The sequence below is a fragment of the Neolamprologus brichardi genome, chromosome 23 (genome assembly GCF_056152115.1).
Source record: "Neolamprologus brichardi isolate AB-2024 chromosome 23, ASM5615211v1, whole genome shotgun sequence".
Taxonomy (NCBI): domain Eukaryota; kingdom Metazoa; phylum Chordata; class Actinopteri; order Cichliformes; family Cichlidae; genus Neolamprologus; species Neolamprologus brichardi.
In genome coordinates, this window is record NC_142125.1 from 32,334,618 (window position 1) to 32,349,110 (window position 14,493).

The 14,493-nt window shown below is 40.3% G+C and overlaps 2 protein-coding genes across 2 annotated transcripts; one reads left to right on the top strand and one right to left on the bottom strand.

Annotated features, from left to right (window-relative positions):
• Positions 1-386: 386 nt before the first annotated feature.
• cpo (carboxypeptidase O) lies at positions 387-10,192 on the top strand. Its single transcript, XM_087836385.1, has 9 exons — positions 387-414; positions 1,208-1,272; positions 1,993-2,094; positions 2,175-2,279; positions 2,732-2,848; positions 3,135-3,228; positions 6,688-6,890; positions 9,349-9,433; positions 9,549-10,192. Exons 1-9 carry the CDS (start codon positions 387-389, stop codon positions 9,812-9,814), a joined length of 1,065 nt encoding a protein of 354 aa, XP_087692511.1. The 3' UTR covers positions 9,815-10,192.
• Positions 10,193-10,355: 163 nt separating this feature from the next.
• nudt15 (nudix (nucleoside diphosphate linked moiety X)-type motif 15) lies at positions 10,356-11,844 on the bottom strand. Its single transcript, XM_006795721.3, has 3 exons — positions 11,611-11,844; positions 10,669-10,862; positions 10,356-10,562 (listed from the first exon to the last, which is right to left on the bottom strand). The coding sequence occupies exons 1-3, from the start codon at positions 11,757-11,759 to the stop codon at positions 10,453-10,455; spliced, it is 453 nt and encodes a 150-aa protein (XP_006795784.1). The 5' UTR covers positions 11,760-11,844; the 3' UTR covers positions 10,356-10,452.
• Between the last annotated feature and the right edge of the window lie 2,649 nt (positions 11,845-14,493).

Below are 14,493 nucleotides of genomic sequence, written 5' to 3' on the forward strand. Positions count from 1 at the left end.
GGTATAAGTTGGACAAAGCTTTCACTTTTGTTACTTCCTTCATTTCTGCTACTCTTCACTATTTGCTGACTTTCATTGTTTAAACTGGTACACTGAAGATTAACGGCTGGGAAGCGTTCAAGACGTTAAGATGGTGTTGAGAATTTTAAAGTATTTTTAAAGAGTAAAAATGATCTACACATCGACACATCTGCACATCATCAGCTACAACCTGTTTAACTAAAAATAGCTTAAAGACAACAAATAAATATTAAAACTGAGATAATTTTGTATATTTATGTGTACACAAACAAGGAAGTTGTCTTGATGTAAAATTTTTATTATTATAAATACACATATATTCTAACTATATACAAAAGGGTTTTGAATTGGGGACAGGGGTCAATATGGGCTATGGGCTGAATATGGGCTATTGTAAGACAGTTGAGCAGAGAGCAGGGCGTGGAGTATCCAACGGCCTGGTGAAAGAAACTTTATTGTGCTTTTAAATATATAATAATTTTTCATTTGGTGGCAGCAAGATTTTTTTTAAGTTTAAACATGCTCATCTTCATCCTTCTTCTCTGTAATAATATGAAGGAGGCTAGCTGCTGTAGTCTCTAGAGCAGGGGTCCCGGGAGCAACTTGCAGCCCACGTCAGCCCTACTTGCGGCCCGTATATTGACATGAAGAAATATAATTCAGTTTGGCCCTTGAAGTTACTTTTTTTGTTAGGGAGGATTTGTTTGTTATTGAGTGCAATGTTAAAATAAGTTTTTTCTTTTTTGTACTACTTGAACACTTAAGTGGCCCTCACATGAGATGTCAGCGCCGGCAGTGGCCCACAGCTCATTTAAGTTTGAGACCCCGGCTCTAGAGCAAAGCATTTTCCTATTATAGCACTTCAGCTGCTCAGTAGTTCATGGCGCCTTTTCTCTAATTTTTTATTTCATAATGTGTCAAACATGGTTGAACAGATTCCTTTACTAAACACCTATGTTGCTGTAATTTGTGCAGAATGTGGTTTTGTGAAAAATTTGACAATGGACCCTTGTACCATCACCGATGCTGGCTTATTAGCTTGTACTGACCAACAGCTGGATAGACTGCCTTTGATGCAGTTAAAAATTGATTATTGCAGGCTTGTAATTTTAAAAACTATTAACTACAACCCAGATAAAAGAGTGAACTATTATTGAGGTATGATTAACGTCAACTGCTTCTCAAGATTCTCATGTATTTTTGTGCAACAGAGCCCAGTATGACTACTATAAATACCACCCCATGTCAGAGGTGAGACACACATAACTCAGATGCCACATCTCTCTCTCTCTCACACACACACACACACGCATACACACACACATTTTCTAAAATATGCTGTTTATACAGCACTGTACAAAAGTCTTGAGCTATCCCTCATTTTCTTAATGTTTTCCAAGAAAAAAAGGAAACAGATGCAATAATTTACTGGAACATGCAACATTTATGGAAATGTGATAATTTTGCACCTCACCCCTGACTCCTCCGTACAGATGGATCTCGATTTGAACCAAATCAACCTCAAATTTGGATCAATTCAGTTTTATTTCTTTAGCACCAAATCACAACAGTTGGCCAAAGGCGCTTTCTTTGCTAAGTTATCTATTATAGCGATGCAACACCGGTTTATCCCTTTAGATATGTGACTTTTTTAACTTCATATTTCCATACATTCATGGTGATTTAACAGTTGTTTAATGCACACACACACACAAAAAACAATACTCTTCTTGAAATGGCCAGATACAAGAACTGGACAGAAAATGGGTGAAAAAGAAGCAAGTTACAGAAGAAAAACTTTGAAAGATATCCAGAAAATCTGCAGAACTATTGCTAAAGACCCTAAGTCTGGAAGCAAATTATCAAGAAATGAGGGGTTTGATACATGTTTGTGTGTGGGTGGATATTAGAGAAAGCTAACCAGTCAAAAGTTTGTGAGACTGCAGTATATGTTGGTACTCCATTTTACAGATCACTGGCTGGATGGAACAGATGGTAAAGGATCACCCTGATGTTGTAACCGTGGTGAAATATGGAAAGACCTATGAAAGCAGGGATATTAGCTTGCTCAAGGTAAACAAAGTTTCAGATCACAAGCTGGCATATGCCAAACGGATACTGATGCACACGGATGTTTGATATTTGTTCTCCAGATTGGCCTGAATACTGGAAAGGAAAAGAAAGCTATCTGGATGGACTGTGGAATACATGCCAGAGAATGGATCGCTCCAGCCTTCTGCCAGTACTTTGTTAGAGAGGTAAGAGAGCTGCTGTCAATATACCTCCACCAGGACTCGTGGGATCCTTCTAGGGGTAAAGTTAATGCTAGGGGATTTTGTTAGCCACATTTATTCTAGAAACAAGAACATTTCATTTTAAATAACGTATTTGGTATTGTAGTATTTCTTTTTAACTATTTTAAGCTTGAATTTTCCAGAACATGCATAAATTCTATTAAAAAGGGTGGAGATTAACCTAACCCTACCCCTAGTTTGATTGCTAGTGACCTGACCTGAGTGTGATTGATGTTAAAAGGCAATAAATATGTAAATAAAATTAAGATTCACAGCAAATCTTCTCATTTGTTGTCCTGATTGTTTTCTGTTGTGAGGAGAAAACATCCTGTCTGACAAAATGAATATAATTTAATAACTAACTGTCCTCCAGTGTGTCAGCCTGCCCCTGATGTGTGTTCGTCTGTTCCAAACAGATTCTGCAGACATACAAAACAGATGCCAAAATGGAAGAGATGATGAAGAACGTGGACTTCTACGTCACTCCAGTGCTCAATATAGACGGCTACATCTACACGTGGGAAAATGAGACAGTCAGTCCTTGTATTTAATAGATATATTAAATTAAATATTAAATAGATAGATATTTATCCAATTACATTTCTAGGGTTGTGCACTCAGGATCTCAAACCACAGATGAACAGGATATAATAGGATGATTATTGCTCAAAAACCTTCAAGTACAAAAAAATTTAATGTTTTACAGTAAGACACATGGAACAATAACAAATAGCATCAATTGCAGGAAGCATTTAATATCTACAAAAATGTTGCGCTGCCATTTTATTTATGACTGACTGAACATTTTGCTCCACTCAGACTCGACTGTGGAGGAAGAACAGGTCACCAGGTCCTGAGGACTGCAGCTGCTATGGCACCGATCTCAACCGCAACTTTGATGCCAACTGGGGAAGTGAGTGATGTAGCTGTTCTTCAGTGAAAGCTGATCGTTGCAGTCTTTCCTTTTTATTTATTTTTTATTGCTGTTTTTGAAATTATGGCCAACCATGAAACTCTCCTCAGGTCTTTGGAGAACTTTTGGCATCTTTTACCTTATTTCTGACTGATTATTTTGACAACTTTTCTGCTGTGACTCACTGCTTTTATTAATGAAACTCTTTTCCACCAATCTGTGCTTAAACCATATGCATCACAGTTTTATGTACAATTCTAAGATTCATCAGTGTCTTCTCAAAAGAACTGGTTCCTAGCTAAACGGACACTACATAAACATCAAAATTGAAAGACAGGCTGCCTGAGATAACTTAAATACACATCGTAGTCAAAGGAGCTTAGAAAGAAAAGCGTCTGGACTTCTTTAAGCTGCTTGAAGACGTTTCACCTCTCATCCGAGAAGCTTCTTCAGTTCTAAGAGCAACTGGTGGGTGAAGAGTCCCAGATTTAAGCCCTATGAGAGTGTCCCCAAGAGGGTCATGGACCCCTTATTGATCTTCTACCTAATCACATGAGTGAAGGTGTGAAAACAGGTGTAGGTCACAATCAGCCAAGGTTTCAGGTGTCCTATCATGTGATTTCCTGAGGTCAAAAATCCCAGGGTGTGAGTGGGCGTTAAACCATCTGGGAAGGGATCACAAAACTGGATTATAGATGGCAGACAGTTGGTGTCGTAAACCACCTCCTCTGTTCAAAGATGGTCGTTCACAGTGGACATAAATGGCTTCTTTTACTCCTCTTTCAAACCGTCTGTCTTCTCTGTCCAAAATGTGAACATCAGCTTCCTCGAAAGGGCCTCTCATTTGAGGACGCCAATGTTAATGCCCACTCACATCCTGGGCCTTTTGGCCTCAGGAATTTATGATAGGGTGGGGCTAGGTTTCACAGCGGTTCCACCCAAAACCTTGGCTGATTTTGACCTACACCCGTCTTCACACCTTGGCTCGTGTGATTAGATAGAGGATCAATAGAGGATCCATGTCCCTCTTGGAGGGACACTCCCATAGGGCTTAAAATCTTGGACGCTCCACCAGTTGCTCTTAGAACTGAAGAAGCTTCTCGGATGACAGGTGAAACGTCTTCAACAACTTCCACTTAAAGAAGTCCAGATGCTTTTCTTTCCAAGCTCTTTAGACTACGATGACCTGGATGACTGAGAACCTTCACAGACTTAAACACACATCTTTAAGTGTGCATTACTCTTATTCCCTATATACATGACAATAAAGTGCACACATTTCATTAATCAGACATCTATTTTGTGTGTTTGTCACAACACAGAAGTCATGGTAAAGAAAATATTTAAAAAAGGACACTCTCTGTCAGTTCTAAGTTATTACATGTCAGATGAACAAAGCTGACTCAGTGACTGCCAGGTTCCCAGGTCCTGTGGCTGCCAAAGAAGCCCAAATCATCAGCTCCCATTTTGTAGTGAATTGGCTGGGATGTCCTGGGAAGATTGGCAACGGTCTTGAATGTTTTAACTTGTGAATAACCTCTCAGTGTGGATGATGAGCTTCAAACTCTCTGGAAATGCTATTATAAGCTCTTCCAAATTAATGGACAGCAACTATTACTTCTCTAAGAAGACTGCTGATGTCTTTTGTTCTTGGCATTGTGGTAACACACACCTTCTCCAAACCAGCAAACTGGCAACTTTTATAGAGGGGCTCAGACTTGCTGATGACCAATTAATGTAGTGAATCTGATTAGCAGGGCCTGGCTGCTACTTACCCTCTTAATTCTTATGTTACCAGGCAGGGTGGTCTAAATTTTTCAAACACTGCATCTGCATTTTGGCTTACGTTTTGTAAAATAAATAATGAAACAATGTAATATGTCACGTATCGTTGTTCATCTAAGGCAGTATCTACCTAGTTTGAAGACCTGCTAAGTACCAGATTATATGTATTTTATTATACTTTGATATGCAGAAGTTAGAAAACCTTAAAAAAAGACTACTTCTGTCAAGCGAGGGTGTGTCACAGGCAGCGAGAGGACCCAAAATGTAGGACTTGGCAGACAGGCTTAATTGAACTCAAACAGCTTTAATGCTGCAGCTCGCAAACAAAATACGAAACAACAAGACACACGACTTAAACTGACAACAGGAATGATGACATGGCAAAGATCAAAGGGAAACTGAGGACTTAAATAGACATCAGGTTTATCAGGGAAAGAGACAAAGCTGGGGGAAACAAGGCACAGGTGAACAGAATCAATTAAAGAGCAAGGGGGAACACAAAACCTGAAGGACAAGAGACTATCAAAATAAAACAGGAAACTAACACTAAGATTAAAACACAGGAATTTGGCAGGCCAAAGTAAACACAAAGACAAAACTGACTAAACACAGACATATCAGAAACACAAACTAGGCCTGGGGAACATAGGAGGGCTCAATACAAAATCAGAATGAAAACCTAACCAAAGGTAATATTTGAACTGAACACTACAACAAAGTCAAATGGGAAAAATCAAACAGAAAACGGAGTCCCAAACACAAAACGCTGGGTACAAAACCCAGGATCATGACAACTTCCTTTTTACAGTGACTGTATCTACATACATGCTAGTATTGAAGTTCAGTGTTGCTTAGTGGAGAAAGACACGCTAAAAGTAAAGATGAAAGCAAAGAAAACACTAAACTTTGCTTCCTCCAATTTGCCAAAATCAAGATGCTAATGCTAATGTAGCTTTAGCTTATCACGCTGTACAAAAACCATTAAACCTCATCCGTGAATAGGAAACAATGTTAACAGACTCATATTTTGTTTGATGTTTGAACCAAGTAGCCAAAAAAAGTTTATAAGTTATAGATATATGCTCCAAAGGTCAAAGTGTATATCATGACATCACCTAGAGACTTTGGACTCCAATTTGAAGCCTCAGCATTTGGTCAATTCCATTTTATGTTTTTTTTTAGAGTCACAAGTATTTGAAGATGAGGGTAGAGCGCAAAGTTATCTGCTAAAGCTATTAGCTTTGTTAGCAAGCTCCATTAAGTATAGACACACATATCTGTCAATTATTACTAAGCAACAAAACTGATAAAATACCAGAACTTTAATCACCGCTCATCCACATACCAGGCTACATTACCTGTTAGATAATTCCATTGCAAATATCGCAACAGCAACAAACAGCAAAAACAATAGAGATATCCAGTTCAGTGACTTGAATTAGCAACGGTGAGACACTGTTTAACTACTTGTCTATAAAAAAAAACAATTAAAACAGGAGTCTATGAGGTTTGACTCGCTTTGGGAAGCAGCCTCAAGAGGAACTGTAATTTGTATCCTAATTCTTCAGTCCAGGGGTTACTACTACTTCAAAAGGTAAACTTGTGTTAATAGAATGTGAAAATAATCATGTTAATATTATATGCAATTCATATTCTCCTTCTTTGCCTGCACAGCCGTTGGGGTATCATTTAACTGTTGCTCAAACACCTACCCTGGAACCCAACCGGCATCTGAGCCTGAGGCCAAGGCTGTAACTGACTTTGTGGGAAGCCGAAAGGACATCTTCCTTTGTTTCCTCACCATCCACTCCTACGGCCAGCTGATCCTGGTTCCCTATGGACACCCCAACTACACTGCCCCCAATTATGATGAGCTGGTATTTATAAATATAGTGATGCATTTTTTTTTACACTTTTCTGAGACACTCTTTATAGCCAGACGATGGTTATAGCTGTGTGCATTTACATTAATAAAGAGGATATCAAGTAAGGAAATGGGTAAATGCACTAGGACATTAAATTCATGCTCATGTGCCAAGAAAGAACAGTGCAGATGAGGTTTTGGGTCAAAAATCTGGAGCCAAAATACCAAACTTTGGTTGGTCGTTTAGGGATTCAATTCTTCTAATCTTGTTAGGAATCCAAAACACTAAAAATAAATCACTGATAAAGACTCTTGTCTTTCCCAAAGTACTTCCCAGATTGACAACAAGATGCAACAGATCTTTTAAGTCCTGTAAGTTCCAAAGTGGGGCCTACAAGAATTTGTCCAGCTCATCCCACAGATGCTTGATTGAATTGAGATCTTGGGAATTTGGAGGCAGGGCCCAAACCTCAAACTCATTGTTGTGTTCCTCAAGTAATTCCTGAACCAGTTTTCCATTGTTCTTCCTGAAAGAGGCCAGAGCCACCACGGAATACTGTAACCATAAAATGAAAGGGTGTACATGGCCTGCAACAATGCTTAGGTAGGTAGATAGGCAGATAGTACTGTCAGTCCTTCCATCCATGTGGTAGGACCCAAGGTTTCCCAGCAGGAAATTGCATCACACTGCCTCTGTCTGCCTCTGCATCCTGGTGCAACATGACTGGTCTACAGTTATGCCGCCCCATACAAAAGAAACTGTGATGAACCGGCTATTCTGACACCTTTCTATCAGAATCAGCGTTACATTTGTCTAGCAATTTGAGCTACAGTAGCTTGTCTGTGGGAGCAGACCAAACAGGCCAGCCTGAAGCCACATGCTTCAGTGAGACTTGGCCACCGATGACCCTGTTGCTGTTTCACCAATGTTTTCTTCTTGGTCAACTTATGATAGATACTGACCACCGCAGACCAGGAACACCTCACAAGAGCTGTAGTTTTGAGATTACCCAGTTGTGTGGCCAGTTACTCAATTACTCACTTAAGCTTGCCCACTTTTCTGCTTCTGACACTTCAACTCTGAGAAAAAATTGTTTACTTGCTCCCTAATACATTGTACCCACGAACAGGTGCCATGATGAAGAGATAATCACTGCTATTCACTTCACCCATCAGTGAATCGCAGATAATCGCAGAACAGCTACAAGGTTTTAAGTTTTTGCTGTTAAATAAAAGATATATATATATAGCATTCTGACAAGTTTAATTTCATATCAGTCTTGTATAATGGCAGCCTAGTGGGGCAGACATTAGTGTTGTCACACTCAACCCGGTGCCTGGTGACTGGTTCCAGCTTCCTCCCACCCTCCAAAGACATGTAGGTCAAGCTGACTTTAGATATGGGTTAGATAAAGCTTTTAGCGTTCAGTAAGATTGTGAAAGAGCTAATATAAACACTAATCTGTTTCCAACAGTATGATGTATAATATATTTTTTTAACTGTATCAAAATAAATTAATGCATTGTCATGTAACCAATTTTCTACTTTAAAAAAAGAAAAAAGATAGAGTTCATTGTTTTACCTTTACTTTGTGGTACAAAATTGCCAACAGAGCTTTAGGAAAGATCTCTGTAAAATACAAATAAGTACAGCAGTGAAATTCTGCATTACCTCTTAAAAGGTACAAAAACTTACTTTGGTTTTGGAGAGTGTATTTTCTGAGATTACATATAATTTTTAAACTTTTAAGATGAATCTAGTAGGACCATTTTGATGTGGAACATTTGCAGGTGAAAAATAATCAATCACAATATAAACCATGTGACACCATGTCCCATGCACACTTGTTATTTCAGCCATCCCATACCAGATAATGTAAAGACATTTTTATATGTCTGGCTTTGCTAGATTTTATTTAGCTAGCTGATATTAAAATTACACGACTGAGTCTTAGTTACCAAAAGAAAATATAAAGAAAAATAATGCTCTCTAACTTGCGTTGATGATTCAGTACTTTTAATTGCTTTTAACTGAGTAGAGGCTGGAAAGCAGCCATTATAGATCCATGAAAACCCAAAGTCCACAAAGAACAGTAAACCTTAAGAGGAGTAACAAATTAATTTGGAAGTTTTATTCACACTAGTCTGATTTTCAGTATATCTATACTTGGGGATCTTCACTTTCCAAACCCAGCATTAACTTCTGTACAAAAAGGATTAAGATGAACCATAAATCATGCAAAGCTACTCCAGCAGAATCAAAGGATAAACATATAGAATAGGACAAGGAAACAGTAGGTCACAAATACTCATGAAGCGCCATAACTTTTAAAACTGTATTGATTGCCTTATACAGTTAGTGGCATCTCAAATCTTTCCTCTAAACTTTTATTAATGAAAACATACAACTCCAGATTCTGTGGACTCATGTTTAAGTGACTGTATGCAAAAATTCCTTTCTGATTCCTCAGATGATGGTCGGAAAGGGTGCAGCAGAAGCAATTTGGAAGGTTCACGGGATGGACTACACTGTAGGAGCCTCGCCTGATGTACTATGTGAGTTTACAAATCAGCTGCTAATTATAATAAAATAACTGCCCATATCTTTAAATATAATGTTTGAAGGATTTTTAGGTGGTTCAGAAATGTAACTGCTAAACTCTTTCTCCAGACGCCAACTCTGGTTCATCCAGAGACTGGGCTCGAATGCAGGGGATCCCCTTAACCTTCACCTTTGAGCTCAGAGATAACGGGACGTACAGCTTCGAGCTTCCTGAAGACCAGATCCAGCCTACCTGTGAGGAGGCCTACAGCGGGGCTCTGCACATCATCACCTACGCCCACGACAAGACCTTTAGCGGTGCTGTAGCCAACGCTGCTGTGACCCTTTGGTCCATACTGTTAGCAGCGGGTGTCACTGGAGCCACCCTCATGTGAGGTGGAGAGCTGTTTGATTTCAGCCATCCTGCTGTATAAGGCACTCATATTTATTTCTTCACCTCAAAGTCAGATTTAGAAACAGGATAAGCTTTAAAGGTTCAGTATTTGCTGGAAGGAAAAAGAACAGTTAATGTAGAATTCTTGTGCTCAAATTTTTTTATAGAAAAGTACTTACAGAGCATCTCCTCAGCAAATGTCCTTTTTCACAAGGTTTAAAGAAAGTGATTCTTCCCAATAATATTAGGACATAAACATTGTGTAAAATGCACTTTTTCCTTGCATTGTTTGTTTGTCAAGGCTAACAAACTGAGAACCTTGAATGCCTTAAATAAAAATACTGGCAGTGGCGAGTGCAACCCCTCAGCCTCCAGTAGCTGCACCTCTGGTATGAATTTCAAAATCCTGCCTTGCCTTTTTCTCAAGTTATTGCATTCACAAGATTTTCACAAAACTTCACTCTGACCTTGACGTCAGGGTCACTGAGATTTATTGCATTATTTCAGAAAATACAGTACGTACTGTAAAAAAAAAAAAAAAAAAAAAAGACATGTGAGACAACAGCAGTTTTTAAACAGTGTTCCTGTATTATCCTTGTGGAGTAACAGTTTTTCATAATATAACTGGAAGTTTCAGGGTCAACTATCTTTGTTCCTGAATGGTTGAAAGCCTTGTTGCCTCAAGCGGGCCAGTGGCATGAAGAGCTGCTGCTCTGGAGGAAAATCATCCCAGAGTGTCCACGTCCAGCCTGCAAAATGAGAGAGCAACACATTTTGTTTCATCAGCTGCTCACTGGGAGCTGAGTGGAGGTGCTTTTTCCCCCCACTGAAAAACAGCAGTCCCACTTCACACACCTTCATTTTTATCTGGTTCCAGGTTTTGTGGCTCTCCTGACTGCCTGTCCAACTCTCCTTGCATGAATATGGTAACATAATGGTACTGTTCCTCCAGCTTGATGGCGTTAACTACTGATGCAAAGTGGGTGTTCACCAAACCCACCCCAGCTTCTTCCAGCACCTCTCTGTGGGCACATTCCTCCCAAGTCTCCCTTTGAATGAAATAAAAAACCAACATCTTATTTAACATTAGCTAAAGTACATTAACGGGCTCCTAAGGCTATTTCAGCTCTTTCTGTCTCCATTGTCTGCATGCACGGGAGTGCAAAAAAAAATTAGCAGCACTCCTGAGTTGTTTTGTTTTCATTTTTATACTGAGAAAATGTAATCTGTTCACAATTTCCAATTTGCCAAAAAAATGTTTTGGTCCAAAGTTTGGATGTATATGGAAGAGAGAGAGGAATTGCAGAGTAAGCTGGATGAAGTGGTAGAGATTGTGCTCCCAGGCAGGAGGAAAAGAGGAAAACCACACACTGTTGTGAAGGAGGATATGCAGAAGGTTGGTATGACAGTAGACGCATTCATGCTCAAACAGTCAGACGTCAAAGTGCAACAAAACATATTGGAAATAGGTCCAGAGACCATTTTTAATTAAATATAACATAAAAACTATTTGATAAATGAAGCTAAAAATTTAACAGCAATCATTACATATATCAAAACTTTTCACCATAAAGTTTTAAGGCAAATCTGAGCTGATCAAGCAGAGAAGAATGCTCCATTAGCATATATCAGGTAATGGGATAAAGATGGTGTGGGAACCTCTCGTCCCCATATTTCAGCCGGTTAGGGGACGGAACTACACCTGGTTGTCGCACGCCAACCACTTTAATTAAAGAAAAAGAAGAAGAAGAAAACGATGTCAGATTTATGAATGGAGTCTACAACGTCAATGTATACCCGAACTCCAGGTGACCCCCTGGGAGCTGGTATGTCCCTTTTCCCACCGCACTCTTCCGTTTCCCCAAGAGTACACAGCCTGGGTGAGCCGAGTCCGTTACCAGCACCCCGACCCCGACTCCAGGACGTTTAACGACATTATTTGGCATCTGAACGAAACTGAAAATGGCTCCGAAATGAAAACAAGTTAGCTCAAATCACGCAACACCGCTATGCTACACAGTAGAGAAGCTCTTTGGATGACACAAGAAGCGTCTCCACCTTGTACTTCCGTGTTCGCTTAAAGCATTGTCGTGTCTGTGTTTTTGAGTTAGCCTTAAGTTGTTTTTATTCCGTCAATCTGGGTAGCAACAGTGATGAGCCCATATACTACCTTATATTGTTAGTTCTATTTATTCGCTTCTTTTTAATTTAGTTAAATAGTTAGTTAAATCTGGGACTCCCCACCATTTGACCTTAGAACTGAAGAAGCCTCTCGGATGAGAGGTGAAACGTCTTCAAGCAACTTAAAGAAGCCCAGACGCTTTTCTTTGCAAGCTCCTCTGACTACGATGACCTGGACGACTGAGAACCTTCACAGACATTTAGTTAAATAGAAATGACTCGCACATTGTTCACTTTTGTCAACATTCAGCAAGTGGAACGGGTTATTTTTATTATTTTAAACGGAACAGGCTACTGCTATTGCGTTAACATGAGTGCAGCACTGCCATCTAGTGAGTGGTTGTGGTTACACTAATAAAAGACCTGAGTTCAGGTATAAAAGTGTACAACAGTGGAGATTAGGGGCTCAGAAACGACTTTATTCAGTTCAGCGGTCTTTATTTATTTAAAAGATTTCAACTGACAAATAGTTCAGTTATTTGAAGGCAAACACAATGCAGAGAAAAGGTCAGGAAGATAATAGATGGATATGTGCAACAGCAGTTTAAAGCCTCATGTGGAGAGGAAAACAAATATATTTAATGGGTTTTTCCGATTATGGTACAGGCTCACACTGTGTTAGCGTTGTAATTACCACTGTTTTTCCAGCATGTAGACATCAATTATGGTGTGAAAAGTCATCAGACTCTGAGCACAAAACATTTATATTAAAGAAAAAAAATTACTGCCCAAAGATACCCACCACATCCCTCTCTCCGGCCTACTGCTGCTTTAGCTGACATGTTCCCCACCCAAAGTTAAGTCTTTTTTTTTTTTTTTTGCCTGTCCCATTTGGTTCTTTAGCCGTCAGAATTGTTGTCTGAAGACCAACAAGGATACCCAATGGATTTATTTTGCCAAATGGATCATCATGGCATTGCCGTATTGGTCCATTTGATCGACCTTTGTTTTTATTATTTATTTTATTTTATTTTCAGTTGTTACAGACGGGACAGACATGAGTGAGGGATAGGAAAGGGAGAAGGAAAGATGAAGGAAAAGAAAAACAGAAGGGGAGAGGGACAGTGAGAAAGGGGGGAAAAAAAATATCTCCGGGATCACCTGTTGAGAGAAAAAGAAGAGAAAACAAGCAAAAAAAACAAAAAAACAAAACAAAGCAACATACTAAACACAACACCATCGCATTAATCTAGCTAAGTGTAAACAGCAGTAAATACTAAATATTGAATGTTGTTGTGCAGCACGCAGGACAGACAGCGCACAATGTGCTTTGAAGTAGCAGCCAAGAAAGGTGTGATTTAAGTCTACAAACAGTGAACACCTGTGTGCACATCTGTGTGGATCGGCGCGCTTGTATTCAAATGGTTTCCCCATGTAATGGTCTGCAAGAGGATGTAGAGAGCCATAGCCCTGTCCCCCAGGGCATGAAGCAGGCATGGAGGAGATCCAGGCCCCAGACATCCAGAGGTCCCAGAGTGCAAGAGCCCAAGGAGGACCACCAGAGGGGCATCCGTGCCACCTTCATGGGAAGGGCTGAGGATACCCAGACAAGGGGTCACCCAGTAGCCACCGGGCAGAAACTAGAGGGGGCTGCACCGGCGTGCCCGCCGGCTCCGCTGGCAGCCAGCTGTGCCAGAGTGAACCGAGCCGCAGGCACAGAGGCCGGAGGCCCGAGGGCCCTCCGCACCCCGGAAGAGGCCTGACTGAGCAGCAGGCGCCAGGCCCCGCCAAGTAGCCACCGGGAGTGAGCTGGCACATGACCTGAGCGCCCAGCCCCGGACACCAAGAACCAACAATGCACCGACCCCTGAGGGCATCAGTCACCGGCAGGGAGTGTGGTGAGGGGAGATAGGCCTCCACACTTGGAGGGCCTGGGAGTTCCCAGAGAGGTGGAGTCTAAGACCCGACCTGACATATAGACACAGACAAACAGGCACACACAGACACAGACATGCATTCCCACCCACCCAAAGTTAAGTCTTATTTAAAGATGACCGTGCAAACATGTCGGGGTTTTTTTACTTTCCAGTCTGTTCCCGGTGAAAATTTGTTGGTGAGTATTCTTTGTAGTGTCACATTTACTGTCTGATCAAAAGGAAGTCTGTCATTATCCAGTAAAAGCTTTTGTGAAACTGCAGATTAAAAGGAGTCAGAGCAACCTCCCAAATAAATGAGGCCAAAATAAACAGTGCATAATGGGCAGAAAGGAAGCTGGTTAAAATACACAAATTAGCTGGATTTGGATTTGCACTATTTGTGCCTTTTTTCAAGGAGGCTGATGCTGGTAGTGAGACATTTTGGGAAAGTAACTGTGCCCAGTCTTTTGGACAGACACCTGAAAGTTGACTATTTTTCATTGTTTAATAGCAACACCCTCCATCAGATGTGTTCTATAGCTGCTCATGAAACTTGCAGAAAGATGCTGATATATTTTGGACAGTCCTACAAAACTGTTTTAGGTTGTCAGTATTTCTCAGATGTCTTAATTGAACATGCCTT

What these genes read in the sequence shown, in the direction of transcription:
- cpo (XM_087836385.1), top strand. Translation starts at nt 387, where the DNA reads ATGGGCTATGGGCTGAATATGGGCTATT. An exon ending in GGGATATTAGCTTGCTCAAG is followed by an intron (nt 2,095 to 2,174) that starts GTAAACAAAGTT and finishes TTTGTTCTCCAG; the next exon opens with ATTGGCCTGAATACTGGAAA. An exon ending in CTTTGATGCCAACTGGGGAA is followed by an intron (nt 3,229 to 6,687) that starts GTGAGTGATGTA and finishes TTGCCTGCACAG; the next exon opens with CCGTTGGGGTATCATTTAAC.
- nudt15 (XM_006795721.3), bottom strand. Translation starts at nt 11,759, where the DNA reads ATGCCAAATAATGTCGTTAAACGTCCTGGAGTCGGGGTCGGGGTGCTG. An exon ending in GGGGGTCACCTGGAGTTCGG is followed by an intron (nt 10,863 to 11,610) that starts GTATACATTGAC and finishes TTTCATTCAAAG; the next exon opens with GGAGACTTGGGAGGAATGTG. An exon ending in GGAACCAGATAAAAATGAAG is followed by an intron (nt 10,563 to 10,668) that starts GTGTGTGAAGTG and finishes CTCATTTTGCAG; the next exon opens with GCTGGACGTGGACACTCTGG.